We start from the raw sequence: 22,419 nt of genomic DNA, 5'->3' as shown, positions 1-22,419 counted from the left end.
TTTATTGCTGGAAGATCATTAAAGTTTGGGTGCTTGTAATTGTGAATACTGTTGTCTATGTTGTGGGCTACCCTTCCACTTCCAAAGCCAAGCTGTCCTATCTACCAGTACAGTCTGCTTTTATTAATACCTTAGCACACATGAATTTATGTTAAACCGGTAAAAACAAAGCTAAGTGTTAAGGAAGTTGTACAATGTACATACCATTTAACAAAACATTCACAATAAATATTCAAAAATGTCTCCACCGAGTTCAGTGCATTTAGCTGCATGTGTATGAACAGATTTTGTTGCTCGTTTCAGTTTCACAGTGTTGTTCTTAATTTCGTCTAATGCATTCATAATGTGAGCAAGTTTTGACTTTGCAAGTATTGACTTTGTCCTCATAAACTATGTCTTTCATACATCGCCATACAAAAATCCTTTGGTGTTAAATCGGACAATCTGGGTGGCCACCGACTTCAGCACCACGACCAATCCATTTATTGGGAAAATGTTCATTCAGATGTCTAGTAACGGCGTTGGTGAAATGTGGAGCCGCAACATCATGTTGAGAATACATTCGCAATCGCTTAGCAAGTGGAACATCTTCGAGCAGGGGGGGGGGGGGGGGCATATCTTCTTGAAGGAATTCTAAGTACGTTTTGCCAGTTAGACGTCCTGAGAAAGTGAATGGTCCAATAAAGTGTGTGTTGACTATCGCACACCTTCATTTATGCTAAATCGCTGTCAGTAATTTCTTTGCACTGTTGCATGTGTCTTCAGATAATATGTGGCTCGTTATGTAAATTATTTATGCCATCTCGAGTAAACTTCGCCTCATCTGTAAATAAAACATATTTCTGTAACTGCCGATCAGTATTTAACCAGTTGCACAACTCCAAGTGAATGGCAGGATCTCCCGGATGTAAATGATGCACTTTTTGCTTATGGTACGCCATACCTTAGATTTTGAAATGCCTAATCGTTGAGAAATACGTCGTGTACTCGTACCCGGGCTACTTTTAACAGCGTCCATGAAATCCTCGTCATCGTCTTCACGTAACGAGCGCTCGTACTGTTTACGAACGCTAGGTAGAGAACCTGTCCCCCGTAACATTGGAAATACTCCGCTAATGGCTCGTGCACTCGGAATCCTTCGAGTTAGATAACGTACGCGATATTCGTAAACTGTAGCAGTAGAATTACCATCAAATTTGCCATAAATAAACACTATATCGGCGTATTCCTCTGTCCTAAAAATGAAAGGCATCCGTATTTCATAAATAATCCTGAAACTACAACAGTTACTATGTGGTTTTAATTAAATACACTTTTGTTATTATGGTCTGTCATTGAACAATACAGAAAACTAACTCATTTCAAGATTAGGAAACGACTGAAACAACTCAATAAGTGTTGCCAACAATGACATAAACGTAACTACATTCTTTATGGAAAGTATACAAATTTACTTGTATAATAATCTTTGCTTCTCTGGACGTTCTGGGAAACTACTGCAGATACATGTCTGGGACATGTTTTGTTAGATTGAAGAGACCAATAACAAGGAAAGAAATGGAAATCGTGCTTTACTTCAAACTCGTACAGTTTTGCCACGGCTTCATATTAGCGAAGTTGCTAAATTTCGGGCAAAATCTTTTATTATCAGTTACTCCGTAACAAAAGATTTGCGGACCTGTGTTAATAAGAACATTTTTCTATAGATTTACTTGTACAATAACATATTTAAATATTCACATATCTTTGTGAATTACCCTGTATAGACGGATGTGAGAAAACAACTTCAATCTATACATGATATTAACACAGAAGTAACTCTGTTACGTTTTCACAACCAACCCGCTGACCTAAATTCGATGAAATATAGTATGGAGACAGCTTGAACGATGAGGAAGAACATAGACGATTTTACAAGGTGTGGAGTACGAGATACTTATTGATATGAAGAATGTTACGTTAATCAGAGAAAATTATTTACTCTTTGAAGAAGCTAGTTACTCCTTCAATTTTTATGTTTATCATGTTTGTGAAATTGGTTTTTTTGTTGATATGTTTCAAAGTGATAAGTCAATGGTTTTACATCTTCAGTGTGTTTTAGCGTGTCTCGCGGCTTCGCCTTCGATGGCGCCAACCTGCAACGCACCTGTACTTAGCATGTTATCGCCAGCTCGGCGCCTGTATTCACGCTGGTTTCTGCAGTACCGTGCTCAGCGTGTCTCCCGGTAACTACCCAGAGGGTGCGGAACATAACAACGGGGGTCGCTACCAACATGCACCTAGTGCTGCCTGCTTCGCAAGTCGATAACCAATAGAAAACTTGTAACCATCTGCCATCCGAGCATTTCTGTGCTGAGCCGGCTAGAGCCAGTTCTGTCTTCGCCAGCCAGCAACTGATGTATCATCACCGTTTGGACATCTCCCCGGATCTGACGTCGCCTTCGCCACCCGGACGGCTGCGTTCTCGCGACCTTTGCTCCGAGCCTTGGGCAAGTCGTGCTCCTCGTGAGACAGAATTTTGCATCAGAAACAGCAGACTGTATCCGAAGTTTACTTGTTCAAGTAACCAAAATATAATTACCCCTAATTGTGACCTTGTGGAAGTATTCTGAGTGAGGAACACTTCATATTTAACTCCTACTTCCACAGCATTTGTTGCACAATGTACATGTCGTATAATATATGACTGCTTCAATAGCACTGCGTGTAGATGCATACTCCTGCCCATGCCCCTATGTCTACTCTGTTTGGCAGCGATGCTGCACATACCGTTGCATTATACACTGAGGCAGCTTGGGAAGGGGGAGAGCGTAATGCACACCATGAGCTATGCTTAATCCAGTGTGCGATTTGTGCTTTTACCAGTGGGGGGGATGTCTTAGGGGGTTAGTATAATTACATATGTTACTAGCTTGGACCGTGGCGTTACCTATGGTTAAACATTTATTTATAAATAGATGCTAATGCCGAAACTCACTATTCACGCGTATGCACTATAGAAAAGCCATCCCTTGTTATATCTTTAAAAATACATTATAGGTAAAGCTTATTTACAAAATCAACTACATACAGGTATACGACGGGAATTCAAAAAGTAAAAGGCATATTTGTGAAAAGCTGCACTTATTCTGATGATAGAAAACTGAAACATGCGTTATTTTTCTACGTAACCTCCCTGGACTTCAACGCAGTTTTCCCGACGTTTTACGAGGGTTTTTTTTTATTTCATCAGAAAATACGTTTTTCGGTCGCATCTGTAACCAATTTTGCACAGCAACAATGACGTCTTCATCACTTTCAAATCTTCTTCCCTGTAGTGCTTCCGTTAAGGGTCCAAACATGTGAAAATAGCTTGGAGCCAGATCTGGACTGTATGGTGGACGTTGCAGCACCTCGAATCTCAACTCCTTTATTGCGTCGGCTGTCCGTTTGGCAGAATGTGGGCGAGCGTTATCTTGCTGCAGGATGACACCTCTTCACAGTTTTCCAAGACATTTGGATCTGATTGCAGGTTTTAGTTTCGTACGCAACACATCACATCCACCATACAATACAGACCTGGCTCTAAAGCCTCGTTTACGCTGGGGCGACGTCTTGCAACATTCTGGCATGCTACGGAAATGTGGCGTGCGTCGTCTTGTAGCATGCTACAACATGCTACATCTTGCGGCGTATGTTGCATACGGCAGGTTAATTTATACCAAAGCCACAGAATTTGTGCCACACGTGTGTCGGTCTTACAGCATAAAGGACGATAAAGTATCGCAGCGGCGGCCTACTTGGTTGGTACTTGCACATGCAGTTAACAACGGAATTGATGACCAAAGGAAAAGAAAACGATGGTTGAAGAGAAGAGTATTTAAAGAAGGTCCACGAAATAGTATCCTAGGAACTAGAAGCAGACGATGGTGCGTTATTTAGTAATGTGCGCATTCCTCCAAGGCGCGTTAGTCCGCGCCATAGCGTTGCCAAAAGGTGACCTAACGATAAATGTTCGCACAGGTACCGGGTCGGTCACCACCCTGTGTCAGGGCCCGGGGTGGGAATTTCAGCCCCCGGTGCACCCAACTATGCGGTAGGACTGCTGCGGTATGACTGCCACACTACTTCCCTCGCAAGTTCGAAAGTAAACGGATGACGCACCTTAGACGAAAGCAACAATGACAACATTAGAACGATGTTTGTAAATGCTTAACTACTACATAACACTTTTTCAAAATTAATAAGCAAACATAATAACAGTAAGACTGCATTAAAAACTTTCAGTGTTCGGCTTCACAAATATAAATTATATGTAAGGTTTTACTCCAGTGCGTGGAAAACAAACATCCCAGGTTGGGATGCATAAACTAAAGCCAGAGGAGGGGATGGTCTGATGCAGAGGGGGGAATACCCCCCATCCCCCCCTGCAAATCGCACACTGGCTTAATCCAACAGGCAGACAAGTGGGAGCAGCTGATACCCCTGCACGTACAGTGGGTTACTTCCTTACCATCACTCGTCATAACAAAGAAAGAAAAAAAACTGAAATTCTAGAGGAGCTGCGGGTAAACGGGAGGTTCAGAAGTTTAGTGTCCAAATCAACAGGGATGATACAGGAGAGAAAAACAAGCACATTTCGTAAAGCAACCATGTGTCGGAAGCCCATACTGCATGAGCCCTGAGCGTGTGTTTATAACCCATGAGTGGAGCACATAAGACACTGTATCTAACAGTGTTACGCCACATGTTCGTTTAAGATATGTAGTTTGTTGTGATGTCATATTCTTGGACACCAACTCAGGAAAAAGTGGTTATCACTAGTGCTTGTATGATTTTTGACAATCAGTGGATTCGCTGTGGAGGACCTGCACGTTGGCCTGCAAGCTCCCAGCACCTCACCCCATTACTCTTTCTCTGGAGCTACGTGAAAGCCGAGGTGTATCCTACTCCTGTCGAATCAGAGGTAGAACTGGCTGCAAGAATTCTTGCAGCTGCCAACACACCATTGGTTTTCCCCCAAACATGGGACTCCCTGTCACGTCGACACAGGCTCTGCACACAAGTCAGTTGTGCTTATTTTGAGTATTTATTGTAATGTAATACTGATCAGAACAATAGTGCAGTGAAAAACATCTGACTCAGTGTTATTGTCAATCATCTTGAGGCTGAAGATCTGTTTTCTGTGTTTGCTTTAACAATACGTATGTTTTTGCATAGAAAATAAATCGTGTTTTGCTAAAGGCGGACCCTATCCAACAACATATGTGTTATTCTCAATTACACACTACAACGCCCTCCATACTGAGTTCTCCAGCAATATGCGTTTCCGACGCATGGTTGTTTTACAGAATTTGTTTTTGTCTCCTTTATCAACCCTGTCAGCTTGGGCACTGAATTTGTGAACAGTGTAGAGAAGGAGAGGTGACGCTCACCGTTCCGGTGACTCCTGCGGCGGCCGCTGGCGACGGGCAGCGGCGGCGGGGAGGTGGGCAGCGCGGCGGAGGAGCCGCTGGAGAGGAAGGGCCGGCTGCTGGCGCGCGTCGACTGCCGGCTGAGCGCGGGCACCACCACCGCCTCGTAGCCGCCGTGGTGTCGCGCGCTCGCGCTCACCACCACCGAGTAGCCGCCGCAGCTGCCCGAGCCGGACGCCGAGGCCGAGCCGGAGGCGGCGTCGCTGCGCAGCTGCTCGCTGTTGCCCGAGCAGTCGGTGGCCGTCGCGGACTCGCCGCACCGGGCGACGCCTCCGGCGCCGACGCCGCCGCCCCCGAGGCCGCCCCCGGCGCCGCCCCCGCGCCCTCCGGCTGCCGCCGCGGCGTGCGCTGCCGACGCGTGTCGGGGCGCCGACCGCGACAGGATGGAGTAGGCTCTCCGTGCTCGGTGTCCGCGCAGCCCGCAGCACCTGCCCAGTGTGTCCTGCAAAGCACCGCCTAGTTTACTTTGTACTTGCACCCGCACTGCTGCACAACATAATCAGCGCGCTCCGTACACAATGTACACTACTGAATACTCTGTACTTGTTTAACTATGTAACTATACTCCAGCAAATTCAGTGTCCTTACAGCGTTCGTAACTACAAGTGGCGATCAAAAACTTTCCACTTGAGTCAGTGTTGCAGCGTATATGCAGAATAACTCGATTCCGACGTTTGTATACAAGGTGCTGCGCTTAAATCCGGAAAAATTAAACTGTTTTAAAAGCAAATTTGCTTGCTTGCTTTCTCGGGCCTTTGTCCCGCTCCATCGCGGGGTCGGCTTTGTTATGACAGATTTGGTAGTGTAAATGGCAGAGGGTGACCGGATGCCCTTCCTGCCGCCAGCCCGAACCTCCCGGGACGGAAGTAGTGCACCCCAGCCGTCTGCGACTAGTGTAAGTCATGAAATAGTGCGAACGTTTTCAAATGTCTGTGAGTCGTGTAACTGAGGCGGAACTTGGGGACCAGCCCGGTATTCACCTATCGGGATGTGGAAAACCGCCTAAAAATCACATCAAGGCTGGCCGGCATACTGGCCCTCGTCGTTAATCCGCCGGGCAGATTCGATCCGGTGCCGGCGCGCCAGGAAGCAGCGCATTAGCCCTCTCGACTACCCTGGCGGGTCTTTTAAAAGCAAATTTATTATAATGAAAATTCTTTTACTTGTTAGCACTAGTATCCTTCAAGAGTAGCGTTTTCGATGTAACCACCGCTATGACCACATCCAATCTTGTCCTGAACCAATCGCACGCACTCTTTAAAGCAGCGCTGTCGGTATTCGCGAATGCTGCTTCGATAGCTGTGTGTAGAGTTTGGACTTCAGGTGCTTCGTCTTCTTGGTAACCCTTTCGACTACGCTCCAAACATAATACTCGAGGGGGCCAGAACTCCTTTGACCAGAACATGTTATCTGAGACCTAGTTTTGGACTGAATGACTTGTACGAAAACATATTGTCTGTTGAAAGACATGTTGTCTCCCTGAGGCCACAGTTACCATCCACGGTTTCACGACATCTGTCAGAACTTGCTGATAAACTTCTTTTGTGGCAGTGTGACCGTATTCAAAGAAATGTTGCGGCATGATATCACCCTCAATGGACACAACACCTACGAGGTGAACCCCAGACTTTTCCGAAGCATTATACTTGGTCACAGTATCGTAAACAGTTGATCTCGGGTACCCGAAGAATCGAACTAATCAGTGGGCGAGCGCACAGTGCGAAGACTCTATATAACCGCTGCTCTTCGTTTATAATCCGCACTTGAATGTAACATCTCGCCAATTTTGAGGCTCTGGCTATTTACTAGTTGCCTACAGATTTCAAGAACGCCATTCGCGCCTCCGGCTGAACTGCGATATGACGGGAAATTCAAACTGAAATTTTCCTTATTTAAGCGCCGCACCCTGTACATGCACCAACATGTTGGGAAGCGATTAGTCTGGCATTCATATCTTTCTGTCAAGCGTGTGGTAAGCGCGGAAGAACTATGGCTACATTACCACCAAATGCATCCAAACACGAAAAACCCCTTGTTTTCCTTAGCTGCCGAAGGATAAACACCGGTAGACATCCATCAGAGAATTAACGATATGTGTGGGGCAGCATGGTTTTTCTAAAATCACCGCTGCGGTATGGTCCGTATGGTCCGCCAAGATCCGTGTTGGCCGCGCTTCGACACGAGACGCCGGTCGATCTGGGAGGTCAGTCTCGCCCATTACGGGCCAACTGAAGTAGGAGACACTCGAGCACCCGCCCAGTAGCCCTGATCTCTCCCCAAGCCATTATCATGCCCTCGGCTCCTCAAGAAGGGCCTCGAAGGGTTGAAGATTCCTGTCGGACGAGGATGTTCAGCAGGCACTTACGGACTACCTCACGCTACAGCACTCAGTGTTTTACCAACTGGTATCTTCAACCTGGTGCGTCGATGGGATGATTGCGTCAATGGTGACGGCGACTTTTTCTGACTGGCATATCGATTCTGCCCTACGTGGCCTTCGAATAGAAACTGTTTGATCGCCCATTATACAAAACCAGTACCACATTATGATCTACATGTATTACGCGATCAAAACTACACTACTGACCATTAACATTGCTACACCACGAAGATGACGTGCTACAGATGCGAAATTTAATCGGCAGGAAAAAGATGCTGTGAGATGCAAATGATTAGCTTTTCAGAGCATTCACACAAGGCTGGCGCCGGTGGCGACACCTACAACGTGCTGAGATGGGGAAAGTTTCCAACCGATTTCTCATACACAAACAGCAGTAAACCGGCGTTGCCTGGTAAAACGTTGTTGTGATGCCTCGTGTAAGAAGGAGAAATGCGTACCATCACGTGTGCGACTTTGATAAAGGTCGGATTGTAGCCTATCGCAAATGCGGTTTATCGTATCGCGACATTGCTGCTCGCGTTGGTCGAGATCCAATGACTGTTAGCAGAATATGGAATCGGTGGGTTCAGGAGGGTAATACGGAACGCCGTGCTGGATCCCAACGGCCTCGTATCACTAGTAGTCGAGATGACAGGCATCTTATCCGCATGGCTGTAACGGATCGTGCAGCCACGTCTCGATTCCTGAGTCAACAGATGGGGACGTTTGAAAGACAACAACCATCTGCACGAACAGTTCGACGACGTTTGCAGCAGCATTGACTATCAGCTCGGAGACCATGGCTGCGGTTACCCTTGACGCTGCATCACAGACAGGGCACCTGCGATAGTGTACTCATTGACGAACCTGGGTGCACGAATGGTAAAACGTCAATTTTTCGGATAAATCCAGATTCTGTTTCCAGCGTCATGATGGTTGGATCCGTGTTTGGCGACATCGCGGTGAACGCACATTGGAAGCGTGTAATCGTCATCGCCATACTAGCGTATCTCCCGGCGTGATGGTATGGGGTGCCATTGGTTACGCGTCTCGGTCACCTCTTGTTCGCACTGACAGCACTTTGAACAGTGCACGTTACATTTTAGATGTGTTAAGACCCGTGGCTCTACCCTTCATTCGGTTCCTGCGAAACCCTACATTTCAGCAGGATAAAGCACGACCACATGTTGCAGGTCCTGTACAGGCCATTCTGGATACAGAAAATGTTGGACTGCTGCCCTGGCCAGCACATTCTCCAGATGTCTCACCAATAGAAAACGTCTGGTCAATTGTGGCCGAGCAACTGGCTCGTCACAATATGCCAGTCACTACTCTTGATGAACTGTGGTATCGTGTTGAAGCTGCATGGGCAATTGTACCTGTACACGCCATCCAAGCTCTGTTTGACTCAATGCTTAGGCGTATCAAGGCCAGGGGTGGTTGTTCTTGGTACAGATTTCTCATGATCTATGCACCCAAATTGCATGAAAATGTAATCACATATCAGTTATAGTATAATATATTTTTCCAATGATTACCGGTTTATCATCTGCATTTCTTCTTGGTGTCGCAGTTTTAATGGCGTGTATCTGGATAACCCATTGTAACACAGAGTTAACCACTGGACATCATGAGAGGTGAGCTCGCAATGAAGGAAGTGCGTGCTGAAAGCTGTGTTGTCATTACAGAAGCGTCCGCGCAGTTATCTGAATGGTCATCGTGACGTACTGCCGGCCTGAGGGGCCCGGGTTCGATTCCCGACTGGATCGGGGATTTTCTCCGCTCAGGGACTGGGTTTGTCTTCATCATCATTTCATCTCCATCCGGCGCGCAGGTCGCCCAATGTGGCTCGCCGTAAGGGGCCTTCCGGCCAATGACGCTAAACGCTCATTTCATTACAGACGTAGTAACAGCAGAACGAATTGTTCAACACACGTCAATGACTTACAATGTGGACTAATAATTCGATTTCACCTGAGTAACAAATCCTTCACGGTCATTTCAACCCCAAGTGGACTGTTGCTGATCTGACAGTGAAGTGGAAGCGCGAAGGACCAACCACAGCCAAAGCTAGATCAGGCATGCCTCATGTACTGAACAACAGGGATCATCACGGGCTACTGACGATGTGTTAAAAGTCGCACGAAATCAGAGGAAGGAATCATTAGTGAGTTTCAAAGTGCTACCATCTGTTCAGGTAGCACAATGACTGTGCTTATAGAGTTGGAAAGAATAAAGCGCAATGGTCGACCAACTTTTCATAAGTCATAAATTTCTGTAGCCAGTCTAAGCGACGCTTGATGTCGATTCGGTTTCGCAAACATAACCTGCCATAGCGTGTCGTGCGAAAAGTAAAGTACAGAGGAGGTGGTGTTTCTTTCGTCGTTAGAATCTGATCGACATATTGCGCATAAGGAAACGCAATATGTGCAAGATACGAATTCATTTTACAACATTGGGTACTACGTAAAGTGGAGGAACAGTTCACGGACTACGATTGTGTCAACATGACAATGCTTGTGATAAAGCAATATCAGTGAGGCAGAGGTTTGAGGACAATATTATTCTGAAAAGGGTCACAACTAGCACCACATGGGACATCTTGGGGACACGTTAAAGCTTATATTTCACTCCAGACTCCTGCGTCCAACATCACTACCTTCTCCAGTTTCTGCTCTTGAGAAAAAGGCGGGTGCCTTTCCACAACGAACATTTAGATACCTCACTGGAAGTGCACCCAGCAAAGTTCAAGCTGTCGAATGGGCGAAGGATGGATCTTTCCAGAAGCAATGTCCGCTAATAGGTGTCCAGATATCATATTGTGTAAAGCCGTGCCACTAGATGCCTGTTGTCAGAGAGGCAACGGACACAGTAAAAGAACAGTGCCCCATGTAATAGCGCTACGTCAGTAGCCAAGTCATTGCAACAAATAGTGGCCGTCACATTGCTTGTGTGGTGATGGGCGAATGTTGGCACTTCTGACTATAGCGTCGGCGCCAGGTGACATGCCTGTACGCTGTTGTCAACGTCCTGAACGAGGACTCGGGTGTCGAGACATTACAAAGCGATTGTCGTGCCACAACAAGCTGGAGCCGTAAATACACTATGTGATGAAAAATATCCGGACACCTGCCTGAAAATGACTTACAAGTTCATGGAGCCCTCCATCGGTAATGCTGTAATTCAGTATCGTGCTGGACCACCCTTAGCCTTGTTGACAGCTTCCGCTCTCGCAGGCATGGAGGCATACTTTAGTCAAGTGCTGGAAGGTTTCTTGGGGAATAGCAGCCCATTCTTAGCGGAGTGCTGCACTGAGGAGAGGTATCGACGTCGTTCTATTGAAATCAGATCAGGACTCTGTGTAGGTCAGTCCAGTACAAGGATGTTATTGTCGTGTAACCATTCCGCCACAGGCCGTGCACTGTGAACAGGTGCTGGATCGTGTTGAAAGATCCAGTCGCGATCACCGAATTGCTCTTCAACAGTGGGAAGCAAGAAGGTGCTTAAAAATCAATATAGGCCTGAGCTGTGATAGTGCCACGCAAAACAATAAGGAGTGCAAGCTCCCTCCCTGAAAAACACGACCACGCTATAACACCACCGTCTCCGAATTTTACTGTTGGCACTACACACGCGGGCAGGTGACACTCACCGTGTGTTCATCATATCCACATCCTGCCATCGTATCGGCACATTGTGTTCCTTGAACTGCCGATTGTTTTATTTTCAAATTTCATGTCAGATTACAAATGACAAAAGAAATATTTTTTCGTTGTGTTATAGTTACAAATTAACAATTTGCGTATATTTTCTTTTACTTGTAATTGGAAACCATACATACTGCCAAATTTCATGCCTGTAGCGCAACGAGAAGTACCCTATATGTTTTGATGAGTGATTTTGCGAGTATCAAAATATGTGACATACATGGGCCTACCTTCGGTCACGTTGACTTAGAAGGTAACTCTTATTGCACCGAGAAGGGACAACAGACTTTGGTACGTGTCGTAAGTTTCAGGTTGATATGTCTTCCCGTTCTCTAGAAAATGAGGTCTTAACAGACGGACGAACAGAGAGGGAGTCAGATAAGAAAGGAGAAAAATTTTTTTCTTCAGATAGACGTAAAAATTTACAGTTATCGTACTTTTTTCTCCGGTTGTACTTAGAAACCTTCATTTCGGCCAAATATCATGATTCTAGGCCAACAGAAACTACTCCAAAGATTTCGATGAGTGAGTTTGCTCGTATTAAAATATTTGACATACCGAGTGTTATCTTTTGTTTGAAATGACTTAGAAGCTTCAGCTTTTTAATCAGCAAGGAACGTTACATCTCATTGTGTGATATAAACTTGATAAGTCTACCCGTTCCAGAGAAAAATGGTTTTTAACAGTAGGACAAACGAACAGACAGACGGACAACAAATCGATACTGTAAGGGTTCCGTTCATACCGATTGTGGCACGGAACCCTAAAAATTTAAGATTTTAAGAAATCACACTTTCGAATTTCTTGATGCCAATATGTATAAAATCGCGCTTCGAGGTGAAACCAAACGCACAGATTAACCGCTGTAGTTCCGGCTCCACGTAGCTGGACGCGGTAACATTGCAATGTGGCTGACCACAATCACGAGCTGTGGTCGGATGCGCCGGGTAAAGACCAGGCAGCAGCTTTTCGGCCAGCTCTAAATTACATGCGCAGCTGGCCACAGATTGCGCAACAGTAAAAAATAAGTTTTCATACGAAGCAAGGACAACAATTGATGAAGGTTTCTCGGGTCTCCAGCCGGGTGGTAGCGTTGATATCTCGCGACGTTTCGGGAAGTGTCATACTACCCATCTTCTGACGAAGTGTCGAGATTCGCGGAGAGTGGGCTATTTATATGCACGGTCACCCCCCTCCACTAGTCCTCGGGTGGCTGCGGCGGACCAGCGGCGTGCGCGCGGTGGTGGGGATGGCGGTCGTCCCCAGCGGCCGCGGTCGTTTCTCGGTGTAAGCATTCGGTCTGTGTCCGTGGCGGAGGACGTTGACGGGCGCGCTCCCGACTGATTGCCGCTGTTGCAGGGTTCCATGCTGCGCTGAGTTGGTATCCCTCATCTTTGGTCAGATTGTCGTGAATCCTTATTTCTATAGATTCTTTGATAGCGCTTTCCCAGAAGCCAGATGCTCGGCACAGTACCTTCGTGTTCTCGAAGTTGAAGGTGTGTTCTTCATTTATGCTGTATTCTGCTATGGCTGATTTTTCTGTGTGACCTAGTCGCACACATCTGATATGTTCTTCGCAGCGTTTAGATACGCAGCGCTGTGTTTGTCCAATGTATTGTTTTCCACCTTTGCAGGGTATGCTGTATACTCCTGGTGTGTAAAGGTTCAGCGCATCTTTGGCAGAACCTAGGAGCTCCCTCGTGTTAGGTGGTGGTCGGAGAATGGTTTTGATATTAGATTTGCCCAGAGATCGTGCAATTTTGGCCGAGAGCGGACCCACGTACGGAAGGAACGCGAGTCGTTTGTCTTCTTCTTCTTTTCCATCATCTTCTTCTGGGATTCTGACTGCTTCCTTCTTCCTTTTAAGCGCCCTGTTGATCTGCGTTTCACTGTAGCCATTTTGGTGGAAGACTTCCCTCATGTGTTGCAGCTCCGATGGTAGGCTGTCCTTGCCGCAGACGGCGTGCGCCCTATGTACCAGGGTGGTCAGTTCTGTTTGTCTTTGTGCTGGATGGTGGCAGCTGGTTGTATGAAGGTATAGGTCTGTGTGTGTCTTCTTCCTATGTACTGCATGGCCTAGCGAACTATCTGCCTTCCTCTTAATTAAAACATCAAGGAAGGGGAGGCATCCATTTCCCTCCATTTCCACTGTAATTTTGATGTCCGCATGGATGCTGTTGAGGTGTTCAAGAAACTCATGTAGCGCCTGTTTCCCATGTCCCCACACGACAAAAGTATCGTCGACATAGCGGAAGAAGTGCTTTGGTTTCTGTCTGGCAGTTTGAAGGGCTACCTCCACCTGCAGTCACATAAGGACGACAATGTTTAGCAGAGACAGAACACGCGCATGGATCGGGCGAGGAAGTCACCAGTTTGCTTCGAAAGGAAATGTCTCGGCATTTGCCGTAAGGCCAGGTCGTCATTCAAAATGGTCGAAAATTCGATTTTACTGCATTTTTTGAAAGCTATGTGTGTCTAGAATGTTGGGAGGAAAAGGTTTTTTAATCCGTGCGTTATAAAAATTTCTACAGCCCGCTGTTGGAAGCAGTGTCACGGCCGCCGTCGGACGCCCTAGGGCGGAGACGCCCAGCTCAGGTGGAAAACATGCCGATCCCTTATGCACGTTCACAAAATGATTTATATTGCAGTATGGATGCAAAAATATTATGCGAAAAAACTGACGAACAACGTGTGCGGGCTGCCGATGGCAGTATATCCAGCTTAGCCAGACCCGTTTTTCTCGCCAAAAAGAACGAGGAAATTGCTTGCCAGGAACAGTTCGAGTTAGTGGGAGGTCTGGTATACGGTTCTTGAATTGCAGACTAAACTTAAGTAACGAAAACACTTTTTTTGGTCAAACTTTGGTGAAAATAGGTCAAAACATAATTTTTGGTCTGCTATATAGGAGTAGCCATTTTGAATTTTAAAAAATGTAACTTCAGAATTGTGTTCAGAGACATCAAAATACATAACAACACGTAATTTTTAAGCAGGGCCTCGATGGGTAGCCCTGTGGTCTAGGGCGTCTTGCCACTGTGCGCGCGGCTTCACCCGTCGGACCTTTGAGTCCTCCCTTGGGCATCGGTGTGTGTGTTGTCCTTAGCGTAAGTTAGTTTAAGTTAGATTAAGTAGCGTGTAAGCCTAGGGACCGATGACATGAGCAGTTTGGTCCCATACAACTTACCACAAATTTCCAGTTTCCTTTTAACATATTTTTCTCGAGAAATGATTTTTCAAAACTGTTTACAACATAAAACAAACCAGTTCCACCTAGTAACTTTCGCATTTGACCCCCCAAAAAGTAATCACATTTCTTGGGAGCTTATACCTACAATATATGAAATTTTTAATATTACCTATAATGACGTTCAGAAAAAACAGATCATCTTGAACGACTAGCGATAGGACGTTCATATTCACTTGACATGTACATTAGTATGTTCTCCAGAAATGATTAGCATCTGAACCACGTCGGCCCGTGGGTTCAAGATCAACATCGTTACCGCTGCGTAACACCACAGACCAGTAAAATATGCCTGTGGCTCTCGTTGTCGTTATAAACCGAAGATAATGAAGCCGTGTGACTTGAGTAGACCTGCAGGTTCCTCGCGGATGTATGCGCGAATCGTAACGTCAAATCAGATAGTTTCAAAGAGGGCGCATTATTGGCATGAGAAAATGTAAACTGTCCATCCAAGAAATTGCTACTCGTGTGGGAACAAATATTTCGGCAGTGCAAGGGGTGTGTGACGAATGATTCACGGAAGGTCGTAGAACACAACGAGATGGGTCAGGTCGCACCATCCAGACCACCACCCGAAAAGATCGACACCTCACATGAATGACATTACAGGACAGATATGTGTCCTCATCTGCTCTGGCGCAACAGTGGAACAGTGTAACACATCGTACACTATTAGGGGTGACAGTCCATCGCTGTTACGTGCACGTCGTCCTCGTCTCCGCCTAACTTTGGCGAATGTGCAGAAACATAACTTCAAATTTCAGAGCTAAACCCATGGGAACTGAAAGCTTCTTAATGCAAGTTCCATGGTCCCAATGACCCCCTCCCTCCCCCCACCACCGAAGTATCAATAGTCTTTGGTTTAGAACTGGGGGTGGGAATGGCATGAGAGAGTTTTGGGACGAATCCAAGTTTTCCTTGTTTGAAAATGATGACCGAATTTTGGTTCCCCAGAGACAGAGGGAGTCACATCACAGTGATTCCATTCGCACAACACATACAGCGTCAACTCAAGGCCTTATGGTGTGGTGTGCTACTGGGACAATAACAAATCACATTTTGTGAGTGTCCAGTTTACTGTAGCCACTGTGACCTACATGAATGACAGCCTGCGATCCGTAGCCATTCCCTTTGTGCACAACACCCCAGATGCCATTTTTCAGCAAGACAATGCACGACCACATGTTGCTGCACGAACACGTGTCTTCTCGGTGACACAGAACACCGAGACGGATCTGGCCCGCCAGATGACCAAGCTTGTCGCCAATCGAAAATATGTGGGATATGGTGAAACTACAGGTGCAGCGCTGAGACCCCAATGCCAACCACTACGGATGAACTTTGGAATCAGGTGAATACAGCATGGATGGCTATACCACCGGAAGCCGTTCGCGCCTTATACACGTCGATCCCATAAGGCATGGAACAAGATATCAGAGCCATAGCGGAAACAGTGCCTACTAGGCAACAGGACACGTGCTGAACCGAGGTGACTGAAATGCTAATAATTTCTGCAGAACATACTAATGTACATGTCCTGGGAATATGAACATCCTGTCTCGAGTGGTTGAAGGTGATCTGTTTTTTCTGAACGTGAGTTTATGTTTCGTAAAGCTATAAAGAGTAAAAAAGAACCAAATATCGAGCTCAAAGTTCGAGTTAGCGCCATAACGCTATATTTATTTCATTGCGTTTATGTATAAGCTGACATAAATTACTGACTGACTAATGTTATCCATTTTTGAAATCAGTTAACTCCTGAGAGGCTACACTGCATGGAATCTGCATACTTCAAACTCGTAGGCCCTTCCAGAATGAGATTTTCACTCTGCAGCGGAGTGTGCGCTGATATGAAACTTTCTGGCAGATCAAAACTGTGTGCTGGACCGAAACTCGAACTCGGTACCTTTGCCTTTCGCTGGCAAGTGCTCTACCATCTTAGCTACCCAAGCACGACCCACGCCCTGTCCTCGCAGTTTTACTTCCGCCAGTACCTCGTCTCCTACTTTCCAAACTTCATCTTTGCCTTTCGCTGGCAAGTGCTCTACCATCTGAGCTACCCAAGCACGACTCACGCCCCGTCCTCGCAGCTTTACTTCACAGAAGCTTTACTTCACAGAAGCTCTTCTGTGAACCTTCCAGAACTGCCAATATCGGTACACAATCCGCAGAAGAGTAAAAATTTCATTCTGTAATCATCCCCCAGGCTGTGCCAAGCCTTGTCTCGGCAATATCCTTTCTTCCAGGAGTGCTAGTTCTGCAGCATCGCAGGAGAGTTTCCGTGAAATTTGGAAAGTAGGAGACGAGGTACTGGCGGAAGTAAAGGTGTGAAGATTGAGTCGTGCTAGGGTAGCTCAGATAGTAGAGCACTTGCCCGCGAAAGGTAAAGGTCCCGAGTTGGAGTCTCGGTCCGGCACACAGTTTTGATCTGCCAGAAAGTTTCTTAGGCCCTTGATCAAACCACAACTAAGGACACCATTATTTTCTTGTGCTGAAAATCTAAAATAAAGTTAAAAGGATGATCAATCATAATCTCCATACATGTCCTTTGTAAGTCTTCTCATTGTCTCAAAAGCAAATTTCGAAAGTTTCCCTATCTTTTGCTCATTTGAATGAGAACCTGGCCTTAAGTGATTTACGAAAAATACGCATAAACCTAAATCTTGATCCTTTGATGGAGATTTCGACCGCCGCTCTCACGAATTCGGATCCAGAGGGTTATCGCTAAGCTACCCCTCTCATTAAATGTGTTTCGTAATGGATTGATGGTACTGTTATTGAGATATTTGACGGTTCACGAAAATATCAGGAAATTTGAAGCCATCAACCATTCGGAACATCTAGTCGCTCGCTAGAAGCTGGGACTTTGTAAATGGTGCGTCCTTAGTGACATTTCTGGTCATACTTCCACTTTTTATATAGCCGGGGTAGCTATTTTTGTGGTCTAGAGCCCGAGCCGTGTTGGACAGAGGACTTTGAAACTCCACTGGGACAGGCCATTTGTCACCTGAGATATGAGGAACTCGCGCGCGAGAAAACCAGCCTGGCTAATGGCGTAGTAAATTAAGTTGGATTTATTTGTTTTGCATTTTACAAAAAATGATAACGGATTACGAACACTGAAGAAAAATTCCAACTCAAGAAAATTAATCTCTAAGTAACTGAAATAAATCACACGAAGTGACGCGGCTTCAAAGGGAGAAGATTGTACTGAAGCATGGCACCGTAACAGACTCCAAGCACACATAATAGGTACACATACAACAGCATGTTTACCTAATTTGTTCCAAAATGTCAAGGATCAAAACGGGATTTTCCAGTGCTAATACGTCGTGCTCTGTTGGTGATAAAAGGGTATGGTCAAGTGTTTTGGCTAGCTTTAGTGTCATTATCCTACAATATAGGAGGACCAATACACATTTCCTTCTCCTTAAGCCAAAGGAGTAAATCAGTGGATTCTTTTTGCATTTTATAATATGATGTGGTCTACAGTGGGATTGATGGAACTTATGGAGGCACCATTAGTTCGTCGGCTATGTTTCGTAATCCCCCAAAAAACTTTTTTTTTTACTGTACTTTAACCGTCACCGTCGGTCCAAAACCCAGCCGAGGATTCTAAGACGACCATGAACAGTAAATGACTGAAATTTTTACGATATATTCCTAAGATCCCGACCTCGAACAACCTTGAAAATTTTCTTTGAATCTTTACTTCTATACGTAAAATCCGGCATGAGGCGAAATCTAAATAATAAATAAGCGCAGCAAATTGCTCAAATTTTCATGGAATATTCTCTGGGCCTTTATCCAGAAGAGCTATCTCCCTGTTTTCAAAAATCTTTATCCGTTATCGAGAAACACCACAAAAACCTTTTATTTGGGGAGGTACCAAAACGCATCCGCGGACTGTAAGACGGCAACGCCCATAAAATGCCTGTAATTTTAACGATGTGTTCCTATGATCCCGATCTCGAACAGCCTTGAAAATTATCCTCATTCCTACATCCGTTTCCTTGACACAGAGGTTCAAAGTTACCCTACCCGTACAGCTAAAACACACGTAGAATCCGGTGTGAGACGAAATCTTTCATTTATAAAGTGGCATATCACAGAGAACATGCTGTAAAGAGACCCCGTTATCATCTGGGAACCCCTTTTGCGTTATTTATGTTTCACAGAAGCAAACTATTTAACTTTTACTGAGCAATAATTTCTTTTTATATGCAGCAGGGACAAGTAGAAAATCAGCGGAAAAATTCTCCTATAGGAGCAGAAAAAAATGCGAATATATTCCTGTTTATTTAAACGAATCTGACTGAATACTGAGAGACGAGATGCCTCATGGTACCTTCTCAGCACCTTGTTAACATATTCGCGCTTTACTGTTTTGAGAGAGTAGAAGACAGTGGCAGTGGAAAAGGGACGGAAAAGTGTTTGTGTTACACCAGCAACGAGGAGACAATGGGAGTGCGAGAGAAAGAGTTCCGGCCGTTGTGGCCGAGCGGTTCTAGGCGCTTCAGTCTGGAACCGCGCCGCTGCTACGGTCGCAGGTTCGAATCCTGCCTACGGCATGGATGTGTGTGATGTCTTTAGGTTAGTTACGTTCAAGTAGTTCTAAGTTCTAGGGGACTGGTGACCTCAGATGTTAAGTCCCATAGTGCTAAGAGCCATTTGAACCATTTCAAGAGAAAGAGAGTAACACACTGGCAGTGGAACATAGCTGAGACCAACAGAATAGTACTACTAAAAGAGAGTAGGAGACATTGTCAGGACGGAGGAGGAGAGTGGAGAGAATAAGGAGAAAGAGAAAGTGGAGGTGGGAGTTGGTGACAGGCAGCGATAATGAGAGAGTATATGACAACTATAGCGAGGAAGAGAGATATAACGATAGAGAGAAGAGACAACAGCAGTAGGAAGGAAGAAATGAGATGTTAGCAATAAGAGAGAGCAAGAGGGAGACACTGACAGTGAGAGCAAACTGTAGTAGTAGGGCCGAACGAAGGGGACTGTGGTCGTGACATTGGAGGCAATGACAGAGACACAGACGACGATAATGAGAATCAGTTAAGCTGCATGAACTACTCACAAAGGGTACCTGGGAGTGGATGGGTATGAGCGACTTACAGCGATGGACTAGTTCGTGTGAGTTACAGTTAAGAGAGGTTGTGAGATTCTGAGGTTAGAAAGAGCGTGAATATATTAGTATGGCAACACTTTTGGAGAAATTTTTAAAGGTTCTGTCGAAGGAAGAATGTGGTCCAATTTTCAGTAAGAGTCTTTTAAATAAATGGGAACCTGTTCATATTTCTTGTGCTGAGATGGGAGCATTTTCCACTGGTTGAAATAATGCTGCAGCCTTATAAAATTACTCGCAGACACTGTCCTGGCTGTAGTTCGACACTGGAACTCGAGTCGAGCAGACAGTCGGAACTAAGTTACCACCTAGATGAAATGGGGGATTTACAACCAATTCGAACCAAGGAAGTTTCTCCAGGCTGCAGAGCTGACCTACTAATAATGCGTGTCACTGATTGAGAGCGATGATATTAGTAAATCACTACATGACATTCATGACTTTTGGCTTCGTGAATAAGTGAGACCCGCTGTGCAAGACTATCCTCCTGTTCCTAAACATAATTCCGCTTTCAGTTTCAGGAACGAAAACCAATATCAAGAGTGAATAAGTGGGGACAGCGACTTGTCCAATAATAGGCCAAGGGTAAGACACACAAGCGTGAGTTACCACCATGCGATGCGAATCTGCTTACGCTGGTGCAGTATTCTTTATTCCGCGAGGAACAATTCTGCTGCGAGAGTCTTGTACCCTGTCTGCGTCGACGATGAGGCACCAGGAAATGAGACGCTCATGCCACTGGATCGATCCCCATCGTCCAAGTGGTACAAATAATTGAGAGTGGAATGAGCCCGTAAACGTCGCCACTGCGGGGATGAACGACACATTGTAGCTATTTCCGAGGAGTCGATAGCCAACGTGTCCTACTGTGATGGCAGCTTATGAGTTAGACGCTGTCGTGGTGACTACAATCGCGCAAACTGCCCCGTAGATTGAAATACAGGATAGTTATAATTAAAATTTCGCTCTTCGAGAGGACCTCCCGAGAAAAACGAGTGAGAGAAGGACAAACAAAGTTTGCGGTAACATCTGTACAGACATTCGGAAGGGAAATAAAGAGTAAACCAATCAAAAAACACATTTTAATTTTCGCATGAGAGGGTAGCATTTGTTAATTGCGTACCTTGTTTATGTTCCAGGTGGCAAATGTTGCTCAAAGTGACGACCATCTGCATCCACAATAGTCTAGAACGCACTAGAGATCGCTCTCCTGCTGCCCGACATACCTCAGGTGGGATGTTGGCTACCTCTCCCGCTAGGATCAACCTCTAACATATGTTAAGTGTCCTCCTGATAAATTGTGTGCTCTAGGCAACCTCCACAACCAGCAAACTCAAGGGCTAAAAATAGTGATCTTTATGGTCACATGGCTTGGAACGACTGGCCAATGATTCGGTTTCCTCCTAATGTGTTTCGGAATAACCGGGTGACCTCACGAGCAGTGTCAGGCGTAGCTCAACTGTGCGTCAAAACAGTTGAGACTAAGGTATCTCTCTGCCGTAGAGCATGGCCCACATCTTGGTCAAACAGATCAAAATAACATCTACCGTTCACGCTACATGTCCTCGGTTCTTGGTATCCGAGTTCCGTACCAGTACGGCAAGTCATTACACTAACGCTACTGACCCCCAACGCAAATACTGCACCGCACAGTCTGAAAATCATTCCTATAAAGTTGGGCACCTATAAGGTAAATAGTTTTCCGTCTACGCTGGATGAAGTAGGGAAAGCTTAATTACAATCACCCAGTAGAGCAACGCTGTCGGGCCCTATTGCATATTCGACTTCTCTTTCTGCGGATATACGGCACTCAGAACGTATGCTATTACAAAAGGGTGGTTTCAGTGCCTACGGTACTGACCTTTCTTCAAGCAATTCCACACGCCATATTTCAACGAGGCAATATCCGGCCGTCCCGACGCCATATTGCAACAAAACATTTTACGACCACATGTGGGCAGGACCGTGCTAGGCTTCGCTGGCCTGCACATTTATCTGACTTGTGACCCAATGAAAGTATCTCAAATACGTCTTGTAGAAAACATGTTCATGACGATCCTCCAGCGGCAACTGACGAAGTTTTAAGGACTCGCAAACTCTCTGCTTGCCGGAAGATACTACAGGAAAATATTCAGGTCAGTACTGCTCCGAAACTGCTACGTTTGGAGCTTGTGATTATACAAGGTTCCGGAGTTCTTACAACACTAGATTACTGAAATCATGGTTAACGTATAGCTCCTTCATATTATTAATTCATGTATTGCCCCCTAAGCCAACGGACAGAATTCATGTTATCTGGTCAACTTTCTCTAACGTCAGCTTAGGTACTGAATATAATAACTGCTGACGTTAAATATACTTCCCTTATGGCATTGCTCACTGACAAGCTTAGATTACCATCTACACAATATTTGTGAAAAGACCATGCGGGACCTCAGTCAGATTCTTTAAAATGGCATATAGGCCCCCGTGTCTTATCAAGTGAAATTTAATCTGCACAG

General features: G+C 45.5%; 1 protein-coding gene across 1 annotated transcript in view; it reads right to left on the bottom strand.

Moving 5' to 3' along the window:
* LOC126152072 (uncharacterized) overlaps positions 1-22,419 on the bottom strand; it is a 126,848-nt gene that overhangs the window by 50,165 nt on the left and 54,264 nt on the right. Inside the window, exon 3 of the mRNA XM_049915983.1 lies at positions 5,415-5,895. Coding sequence (XP_049771940.1) covers positions 5,415-5,895 — 481 coding nt within the window. The remainder of the gene's footprint in view (positions 1-5,414; positions 5,896-22,419) is intronic.

This window comes from Schistocerca cancellata, chromosome 2 (genome assembly GCF_023864275.1).
Source record: "Schistocerca cancellata isolate TAMUIC-IGC-003103 chromosome 2, iqSchCanc2.1, whole genome shotgun sequence".
NCBI lineage: Eukaryota > Metazoa > Arthropoda > Insecta > Orthoptera > Acrididae > Schistocerca > Schistocerca cancellata.
Note: the sequence above shows the minus strand (reverse complement) of the source record. Positions and strands in the feature narration are given on the sequence as shown.